Source organism: Poromitra crassiceps (genome assembly GCF_964638095.1).
Source record: "Poromitra crassiceps genome assembly, chromosome: 7".
Lineage (NCBI taxonomy): Eukaryota > Metazoa > Chordata > Actinopteri > Beryciformes > Melamphaidae > Poromitra > Poromitra crassiceps.
The window spans coordinates 47,204,219-47,215,452 of NC_139628.1; the positions used below are offsets into that span (position 1 = coordinate 47,204,219).

General features: G+C 38.8%; 1 protein-coding gene across 1 annotated transcript in view; it reads left to right on the forward strand.

Annotated features, from left to right (window-relative positions):
- The first annotated feature begins 1,360 nt into the window (after positions 1–1,360).
- The window catches only part of LOC310779882 (H-2 class II histocompatibility antigen, E-S beta chain-like), a 46,372-nt gene continuing 36,498 nt past the window's right edge, over positions 1,361–11,234 (forward strand). The window contains exons 1-2 of the mRNA XM_083640393.1: positions 1,361–1,441; positions 1,614–1,886. Of these exons, the coding sequence (XP_083496519.1) occupies positions 1,387–1,441; positions 1,614–1,886 (328 nt within the window). The 5' untranslated portion in view covers positions 1,361–1,386. The remainder of the gene's footprint in view (positions 1,442–1,613; positions 1,887–11,234) is intronic.

Consider the following 11,234-nt stretch of genomic DNA (forward strand, 5'->3'; position numbering starts at 1 on the left):
TTCTGAGCTTAAAGTCAGAATTCTTAGATTCAAGTCAGAAATCTGAGGAGAAAAGTCAGCATTTACATTTTAATGTCAGAATTCTGAGAAAAAAGTCAGCATCCTGATACATGTGACATGTTGATATTACCGATACCAGAATTTAAATGTCTGGGGTCCCTAGATTTTTGTGACTTCAAAAGTGGGGTCACAAGCCAAAAAAGTTTGGGAACCCCTGCTATGATCTATTTTGGCATACATCCCTTTCACGGGGGCCATTTTGACAGGGTGCAAGCAAAACACTGAGGGTTTCCAACTTCCATGATTGGAAGGTGGAAACCCTCATAAGTGTTTTGCTTGGACCTTTGTTTACCCTGCATTTTCGACACAAAATGGCCCCCGTGAAAAGGATCTATTGTTTGTGGCGTGGTACAAGTTGCAACATTGAGTTATATAATTATTTTTTTCTTCTGGTGGCCCCCAAGTACAGTATACAACTCAAACTCCACCCATGCATGTAACACATGAGGATGAAAACATAAGAGGCCTTTAACCCCAAAGTAAACAGGAAGTTATTTATTTTTATCCACAGTATTGATACTTTGATCAGTTTATATCTGTCTGTCTGTCTGTCTGTCTGTCTGTCTGTCTGCCTGTCTGACTGGCTGGCTGATCGTGTAACAGACAGATAACATTCAAGATTCGATACCATGTCAACAGAGTTGATTGGGATTTGTCTTAGTGAGCTCACATATAAGCACATAAAACCATGCATTCACACAATACAAAACAAACAATTGCAAAGAACATAATACATTGAAATGCTGTAAACACCATGGGGGGGGGGGGGTGGTAGCAGCATCACTAGTGCAATGTAGGCCCCTGGAAAGTGCTACAAGTGCATTGTCTTAATTGCACAGTAGTGTGTTAAATTGAAGGTGTTAAGAAGAGAGGAGATAGATCACTAGCCTAGGTAAACCCAGCCCCCACGTGACCTGCTCTCTCAGTTCCCAGTCACTAGGTGACTGAGAACAGGTCTGAGAGCAGGTCACGTGGGGGATGGGTTTACCCAGGCTAATAGATCACTAGATCTATAATAAATAGCAATAGTTCTGTAATAGATATATATTTGTAGATATGACTATATAATAGATAACTGTTGATCTATGATGATATTTTACTGTAGATAATAGATTGGTTATAGCTAAACTTAATATGTGTGATAATTACAGGGACAATGTAGTTCTCCCTGATGCTCTCTGGCTCTGCAACCAGCAGCATTTAGGCTGGACTGTCTGCCTGGCGACTGGTGATGCTGGTCATGTGACCAGTGTGTGGCTCCTACATTGGTTTTTCTAGCAGGACTCAGTTTGAGTGTGTCAGAGTTAGTGAACTCAGCAGAGGAACATGGCTTCATCTGTTCTGCTCTTCTCCCTCTTCTTCATCAGACTGTATGGAGCAGGTAGGTAACACAATATAAAGATTAAAGCTATGTCAATTAATTGTGTTAATGTAATATAGGCGTTGTGAATGTGAAATAGGCATATACTGTAGGTTCATAAATAATAATCGGAAAGGATATTATACATCTGATAAACTTACAGATTGAATTTGTTTTTGTCTTTAATGTCCAGATGGATTTGAGAACTCTTGGGAGTCACGTTGTGTGTTCAACTCCACTGAGCTGAAGGACATCGAGTACACAGAGTCTTTATCTTACAACAAGGTGGAGGTCCTCAGGTTCAGCAGCAGTGTGGGGAAATATGTTGGATACACTGAGTTTGGTCTGCATAACGCAGAGCAATGGAACAACAACCCTGCATTCCTGGCAAATAGGAAGGCTCAGAAGGAGGTCTACTGCAAAAACAACATTGAGATTTGGTACCCGTCTGCTCTGACTAAGACAGGTGAGCTGCTGTTCTCTACCTCAACACCATGAAATAAACCCCAATAATAATAAACACATCACTGACTAAAATAATGACCACAGGGCTGTTATTGAATTTAATTTCAAGATCAAATTAATTCAGTTGGAAATAGATTCTGTCAGATTTTAGTGTTTCTACTGTTTAAATTGAGTTTAAATTAAATGTATTTTCAAACGTAGATACAGCAGACACACACTTGTATGTGTGCCTGTTTCCTTATATATATTTTTTATCCTTTATTTAACTGTGAGTCCCATTGAGATTTCCATCTCTTTTCAAAGGGAGCCCAGGCCAAGAGAGCAGGAAGCATAAGTTACAATACAACACAAAATATAATTACAGGGAATACATGCAAATATATAATTTACACAGTATACAATCTCAAGTAAAACAGCTACAAACTTCCGTTTTTAAAGACTGCAGTAGACTAGATTATCTATTGATCAGTCAAATCATTCCATGGAAAAATATACTATTACTCAGCAGATTGTTACTAAAGCATTTTAATAGTTTATCGGTTTGTATTATGGCAAAATCACTTCACTTTGAAGAAAAAAATAAGATTTCATGAAAATGACATTTATTATGAAAGGTTTTTCATAATAATATTTGATAAATTAATCATATTGTTTCTCATTAAAGTTTGTTGTCAATAAACTCTAAACCAGAATGAGCTCAGTGACGACATCTGGTGGCAAAACACTGATACTGAAGTACTATTACTGTAACACTAGCTTACCTCTCTGTCTGCTGTGTCTGTTAGCAGGATTACAGAAAAACTACTGGGCCGATTTTCATGAACCTTGGTGGAAGGTTGTAGCATGGGCCAAGGAAGAACCCATTAAACTTTGGAGCTGATATGATCCGATTAGGGCAGTGTTTCTCAAACTTTTTGAGACCAAAGACCACTTAACCTAGACCTACACCTTAAAGTAGGTATAGGCACTAAACAGATAGGAAGGCTGCAGAGAGACTCGGGGGTCGAGGGGTGGGTAGGGGTAGTGGCTGAGGGGATGTGGGTGGGTCAGGGTTCGGGTTCCGATCCGACTCGCAATATTTGCATAATAGCAGAGAAGCAGACTGGAATATTGGCCTTGGCGGAGGTCTGCGCTCTCCGAGTGCACTTCTAGCTGGAGGTGTGTCAGTGTGTGTGTGTGTGTGTGTGTGTGTGTGTCTGTCTGTCCGGAATTACAAGGCGCACCAGTGCTCGCCTCCAAAATTTGCCAAAATACTTTTCAGGGGTCTGTCATGAATATGCAGCAGCAATATCTTACATATTTTACGCTTTCACTCACATAGACATTGTGACATCACTGATGACAAGAAATTAGCTCGAGCCAGAGGAACTCCGGTTGAGCACACAAAGAGCATGAGTTGGAATGAGTTTTGTCACACCAAAAAAAAGGGTATCGTCTCCAGAGTCTCCAATCCACATATGAGCGTGCACCACCACCACCAGACTGTCACCAGCAACCAGGTCAAGAGGTAATTGTAGAAGCTACACCAGAACAAGGCTGCAGGTCCGGATGGGATCTGCCTCAGGGTCCTGGAGATCTGCACAGAACAGCTACGTGTGTGGGGTCTTACAGCCCCTCTTCAACCTTAGCTTGAGCCAGGAGAAGGTTCCGGTGCTGTGGAAGACATCGTACGTTGTTCCTGTTCCTAAGAAGCCTTCTCCATCTGCCCTAAATGACTATAGACCGGTTACCTTAAAGGGACACTCCACCAATTTTCAATTTTGCACATAATCTCGCAGATATCCAAAAAGTGTAAACAGTTTTGCAGGCATTAATTTAGTCTGACAGTTATTAATAGTGGTGGCGCAGTCGGTAGCGCTGTCGCCTCACAGCTAGAAGGTCCTGAGTTCGATTCTCGCCTGGGACGCTGTGGGCGCTGGAGTTGTGTCCCCCCCATATTCAGTGCCTACTGCCCAGGTGGGTTATCTCGTCGAAAGGGCCTTTCTGTGTGGAGTTTGCATGTTCTCCCCGTGCTCCCCAGGGGGTTCCTCGTACATAACCCCCCACTAAAAACATGCAGAAGATCGTCATCCGACCAGTGACGACAACATCCGAAGTTGGTCCACGGGGCGCTGGAAAGAAAAAGTGACCACTGCTCCTGGCCTGCCCCCCGGAGGAAAGGACAAGCCAGGATGGGTCAAATGCAGAGGACAAATTTCACCGGCCACCGTCAGCATGAGTGTGTTTGTAGCCGCATGCATGTGTTGGTGTGTGACTGTGTGACAATAAAAGACGGGCTTGTCCGTCACTAACTGTGTTTTTTAAAGTTGTGGACCAGTGATGTCATTCATGCACAAATGACATCACTGTTCCAGACCGTAACTCAAATCAACTCTCTTGGTGATCTTGTGATAATAATAATAATAATAATAATAATAATAATAATAAATATAGCCGCAAGCGGCGATGCGGGGTCCAAGCTTCCGGTGACTTGGGGGTTATATGTCAGATAATATAGACACTGAATTGCACATTTAGTCAGAGTTGATATGTGCACAAGTGTACCAAGTTTGCAAGTAATATGTAGTAAGTAGCAGTGGTGGTGGTAAGCCAAATGGTGGCTGTCAAAGAGGCTTATTAAGCAATGGACTTTTTCTAGGCAAACTGTCATAATTTCAAATCCTAGCTTCCTGATAAGCTTAGATGTGTTAGCCATGAGGGGACAGCTTACTGAGGTGTTGCTTTTGTGGTGTTCCGAGTCCATTGGATGAAGATAGTGTGCTGCTTCTACTGTACACTTCTGATCATGGTTATAGATGTGCTCAGTGAGGAAAGGATTAAACAAACTGTTCCTGAATGGTGATCTAAGTAATTGGTTGTTACAATGAAAAGCCAATGCTTTTGTAGTAGTGATGGTAGTCATAAATCTGGTCTGCATAAGCACAAGGCCAGAATTTGAACCATTTGTCTTGAAATTAATGTAAAATCCTAACTATTACTAGATACTCCACATGGTACATTCATAGTGTCTCGGTATAGGTATAACAAGATTAATATTCAGGTTGTGTAAATCACCCTTTAAGTCAAACTGTTAGTGGCTTAATAGGTTATCAGTTAACAAGTTACTTGTCTGTTATTCAGATGTTTTAAAAGGGTACGCTTGGGCACAGTGGACATCTACAAGTTGGCAATAAAAGTGTAAGCTCAAGGTTGACTAAAGGAGTTAGGATATAATGCATAAAAAACTGGGACAAAAGACAGCAAAGGAGGCAGATATATGATTCAAACAATAAGTTTTTATTGCAAATAATAGTAAAAAGAAATATATCAATCCATTTTGTCCTTGTGTGGGGCTGAGTCGGGGTTTCTGGACTGTGTGGAGGGACTGTCGAGTCTTGGAGTCAAGTCTGAGTCAGGGCTATGATTTGTCTATTATGTCAACTCAGATGTGATTGAGCATGAGGATAGCTTCTTCCATTTCGTCTGTAGTCATTTGAGTTGGTGATTTTGTAAGCAGTGGTGTGATAAGTGCGAGTGGGATGGTGTATGATGTTTCCTGGTTATTGATGGACGGAGAGAATTGGATATGTGTTTTGCGGTTTCTGTTTTATGGCGTTGATTGCATTTGTGACATTTGTATGTGAGTGAGTCAAAGTTTACAGTAGTGATAGGTGCCAAAAACAGAAGTACTTGTTTGTGACGGTGGCAGAAGAGACTTCACCATAGATGCTTTGAGTGGTGGGTGGTGGTGGTTCTGTGTATGATTCAAGTGCAGTGGTGGGTGTTGATGTTGTGGTTGGGGTGGTTGTCAGATATGTATTGGTTTCAATGGTTTGTATGCATGTATGGATAGGTTGGTCAGGTGGTACCAGTCGTCAATGTCAGGTTTACAGTACCCCCACACAGCTAGGTCAATGGTTCCAGTTGCGTCAATGAGGAGGAAGGTTGTTGTATTCATGGTGGTGCCGGCTCAGGTTGTTGCTTCAGTTGTGGGTTTTACCAGTTTGATTACTTTGCAAGTGATGTTGATCTGTGGAAGAGCATGGCATAAACAGACAAATTAGTCATAGGAAGTAGTATGTTTAGCTTTTATAACTTCACATTGACATGACACTATTTGCATATAGGTTGACTTTAGAAAATCTGGAGTAACACAAGTGAAAATTAGATTGTTTTGTGGCTACAGGAAATGATGTTTTGTGTAAAAGGTACAGGCAATAATATTTAATGTCGAAGTGAACGGGAACCAGTATTTGAACTAAAAGAAAAGAAAAGTAATTTTTGGGTTCAGCTCGACTGCGAAAACAAAAAACTACAATGGGAAAAAGATCAGGATTTTTCCCCCTGTTGTTTTTACTTAGTGTTTTATGATCACTCAGGATTCTTTGGAAGATTTGTTGGCTTAGTTTGACCCTTAAAATTCATTTATATATATATATATATATATATATATATATATATATATATATATATATATATATATATATATAATATATATATATATATATATATATATATATATATATCAAAATGTCTATGGAGAAAACGAATGCAGAACTTACTTCTGGGGCAAAAAAGTCACGTGCCTGTTGAGCTCTCTAGCTCCATTTCCAATGTAAAACCAAGTCAGCTGTTATTTAACAGAAAAAAAGTCCATTATTGGAATAATAAATGCAAAATGACCATATCAAGCAATAATTTATCAGTCTGATAATTAACAAGCATCCCTACTAGGAATGTAAAATACTTACTGTTATATTGGGTGGTTATGAAGGTGGTATGAAATGTTTGATCTGACTTCATGGATGAATCCATGCACTTCCAATTTTTGGTGGATTTGCCATTTTATAACAACTGAAATGGAGGTAAAAGGTAACATAGTTCATTTGAGGAAGGCAATGATACAGGTGAAGCAAAGCAAGGTGGTTGTTGGCAAAAGAAGATGGCTATATGATGTAATTGATAGGTGGATGAGATCAAATATAGACATTGGTTAACAGAGGGGCAAGTACAAATGTGAAAAATAGACAGAATGTAAAATACATACTTGTTATTTTAGGCATTTTTGAAGGAGGATCTCTGGTGGTTTATTTAACTTTGTGTATGTAGCTACACAGGTCCCTTTTTGTTTTTTGGCTGGATTGGTCATTATTGAAAAATTCTGAAATGTGGGCAAAAGGCATGGTTAGTTTATGTTATTCTAAAGTTTTCTAATGTGATTTGCAAATTAAATTAAAGTTCATGAATGTGTTGCAATTTATATGCAAAGATGGAACATATTAAATCATACATAATTAACATGTGAATGTAAAAAGTGTCAAACAGAAAAAAAATCTGTACTACAATAATTTAATCTAATTGTTCATTAAACTCATTAACAATAGCTTAACAGTAAAGTCAAGGTAAAACTTACTTTAGTTTTAAAATGTACAAAAAAGAAGTTAACAGAATAGGTCAACTTTGAAACAATCATCAACTGAAGCTTAAAGAGCACCATGCAAGTTGCTACTGATTAAGTCCTGATTGAGGTCAGCTGTGTATAATTGGGGCAAGAGCAGAGATTAATGGATTACTCTGTCAATGGGCTTTTTTTGCAGCTGCCATTTTGTGTTTAAAATTGGAGTTTGATTAAGAGTAAGCCAACTCAATAATAAATGGACTGAAAGTTGGAAACCTTAATTAGTATTTAGGTGTATCTATGCTACTTTTTTCATTTACACAAAAAATGGCTGCTGTGAACAATAAGCTTGAATATGGACAAATGACACTTGTTACTCGACACTTTTTGAATAAATATAAGTGAAAACAGGTGTTACAATTTCTTGGGTGGAAAATTTTGAAGTTTTTGAATGGGAATTTCACTTCATAAAATAAGGTCTGAGGACCCGAGTTATATAGTAACTCTTAAACAACTGAGGCATTAGCTGCAATGTGCTTAATCTTACGTATCATAGGCCTATAGTACACGTGATGCAAATGATCTGCATAAGCTGTAGGCCTATGGTACAAGTGATTAAGCACATTGCCGCTAATACCTTATTTACTGACAACACAAATGCACAAAAAATTAACCTCAAACATTCACTCCAACAAGTGACTACCACAGCTACCCAACAACACTTGGGTAATGTGCATGAACCATGGTAGCATTTGATGTTTTAATCAACACATTAGTATTTCAATTGAGTTTGTATTGGGAAAACACAAGGGAGTCCTGCTAATTTTTTCTGTAGCTAATTACTTGCCAACAGCCTACTAGCACCTGTATTTAAACAATATGAATGCATCCAACTTAGCATGGCACTAGCAGACTTTATAGTTAACATAGTTCTTCACAAAAGACTCACCGCTGAGGAGAATTCACAGCATGGCACTCAGCTATCGCAATGAATGTGTTTATGGCTGTTTTTCTGCAACACGCAACCATGTACGTGACATAGGATGTTTCTGTATTGACAATGAGAAAAGCACATTCAGAAGTTCAGTCAGTCACAATGGTCTCTCACAGCATCTGTGTAACATAACAGTGAAATCACTATCTGTCTCATACTAGTGGCTAGCGCGATTTTCTCGAAAGTAACGTGACGCTCTAATATGACAAGATTCATGGCGTCCATGTGACTTACAACAGCTTCAACACACTTCTCTTCTACTTAGATGTATGCATGAAACGAAATAAAATTGCAAACCTAAAACATACCAGTGTAGATACAATGACTTTAGGAGTGTTCCTCACTAAGTTAACGTTATATTTACAACCAAAAACATTGAAAATACAGAGAGCAGAATAGTGTGTACCTTTCCCAGGGAAAGTCCAAGAACAAGAGGAAGTACCAAGTTGGCCAACGTGCGACAAAAACAGCAGTTTACAAAATAAAATACTCTGCGTAAAATAGGTAAATTGACATTCTTCCAAATAATCTGACAAAACATATACTTTGCCCTGTTCATGGTATAGCGTAACAACATCCAACTATTATATACGCAGTGTCTGAATCGTACCAAGGCTTCATGAGATTGTCTTCAAAAGAATGCTTAGCCTATCAGTGATGGCACACACACCTGCATGCAATATCCCCATTACCAGCACTCCAGCAACACAGCTGCTCCATTACACATGGGGATCATCAGCTGCCCTGTCCTCTGCATGTTCAAATCTAACCAATGATCAATGCAAATCACCACTTGAAGTTACAGCACATATAAATGACCTTGATTATCAATTCAAAAGAAAATGAGAGTGACAACATTCCAGCAAACATTTTCACATATCTAGTCAGGGTCTAATTGTATATTATATCTTATGTCAATGAAAAGATCAGGGAAGTTATTGTTGGGAAGGCACTTTATTCAATACCAAAACTAATTAAAGACATAAGGTATATGTGTTCAGTCAACAATACCTACTGTAGCAGAGATTTCAAGGGACTGCTCATTTGCAGTACAGTTGGGGATGTGGATGATGGGAGGTGTCTTCATACACCAGCATTTCATTCTTGTACTGCAGCTCTCAATGAAGTCAAACAGGGGGCTATCATGACTGCAAACACATTTAGTATAGCGCATTGTCAATATGATACAACATAACTATCAGAATTGTTGGAATGGTTAGTGTTGTTGCTTTACAGCATGGTCTAAAAAGAAATTACTTACTTTTTGGAAGTGGCGTTTATTCAGAATGGTGGTATTGTCTGTGGTGCTTGCTTCAGAAGGAGAATCAAGAATCCCACATGCTCCGACACACACACAGCCCTGAGTCAATTAGGTGACTCACACCTGTGTGTGGAGTGAGGCAGCAGTGTGTGTGTGTGTGTGTGTGTGTGTGGGGGGGGGGTGTGGGCAGGTGGCATTAAAAGTTTAGACATTACAAGTACATAGTACCCCACTTCAAATAAACCAAACTATACCTTTCACAAATCAACTCAATAAGTGTCAAACTAAATGAATGCTTGCAAAACTTTGGTATATGACTCCCCTCATTTCTTTCTTACTACTTCCATATGTTTATATAGTCTATGATTGTAACATATGAGTGGAGTCATAGACCAAAGTAAAAGTTACAATAATAATATAAATAAAGAAATTAACTAGTTAATATATGAAACAAATGAACAGATTTGTGAGGAGAGAAACTGCAAGATCTGAAGATGATCTTGAGCCCAATGAGTGCACTGGACCCAGGTGCCCCCAATCACCCTAATGACCCTAACAGCAGGCCTGTGAAGGATAGGACCAGGACAGTGGAAAGATATTTTTTTGTTACAATTTGTGTGACCTCATATCATATAATGCCAATACTAAGAGTACATTGATTGTATTTAGACATTTACAAAATCAAGAACATCCAAATTAGAATAATCCATTTTATGTTTCAGCAGGTATACATTACATATTAGGAGTAGTAGTATACTAAAGGACATGCAGATTGATGCTGTTCACTTCATTCCATTGCATGAATTGTGTTGTACCATGTTTTGTAACTAGCTGACCTAATAGCATTAGCTCAGCACTCCCAAGATATAGTTTACATCATCTAGTTGCATATATAGCACTATGTTCATCATCATGCTTTTTCAGTCCAAAACTTTGGACGAGAACATTGCAGTACAAGTTACACATTCCATAGACCAAAGGATTCCTTTAAGGAAATAACTTATTGTGCAACACATTTGAGCAGCCTCACCTTTATGCTTCCTGAGCAAGTCTGCTTCTAACGATGTCACATGACACTAAGTCCTCTTCTTCTTCTTTTTTTGGGGGGGGGGGGTATTGGTTGACAGTTAGCTTTTGGGTGCAGTACTGCCACCTACTGATCTGGAGTGTAACATTAAACTCATCTTTGATCTATCAAACTATAAACACAATAGACAATGGCATGAAAGGAACCAAGTGATACTAATCTCCTCTGACTCTAATCATATATCTTCTTAATATTAAATACCAGGACTATCTACTACTTATATTCCATAATATGGCAGAAAATCAGGTACCAAAATGGTTTCCAATAGTTGGATCCAAAATTGCCATCTTCAGGCTAAATTAAATGATATAATTCCAACCTGTAAAACAAACAAAATAGTGGGTACTGAATACATTTTGCAACATATAAAACAAAAAATGACATTACATTGGAAGTTAAAAAGGGGGGGATTTGGTGCGATAATCAGAATGTCATGACTCATGTGTATTATAACATTGCACCTGACCTGAAACATGTATTACTCACTAGCTGCATGCACACTTTTGATCTGATTGAAATCAATCGCTTTGAAGATTTCGGGGCAAGTGTTTACATGGGAGGTGATTAATACGATCTGGTGTTTACATGTGCGACACATTTAAATCAATGTAAAGTGAACAGCTGTGTGAC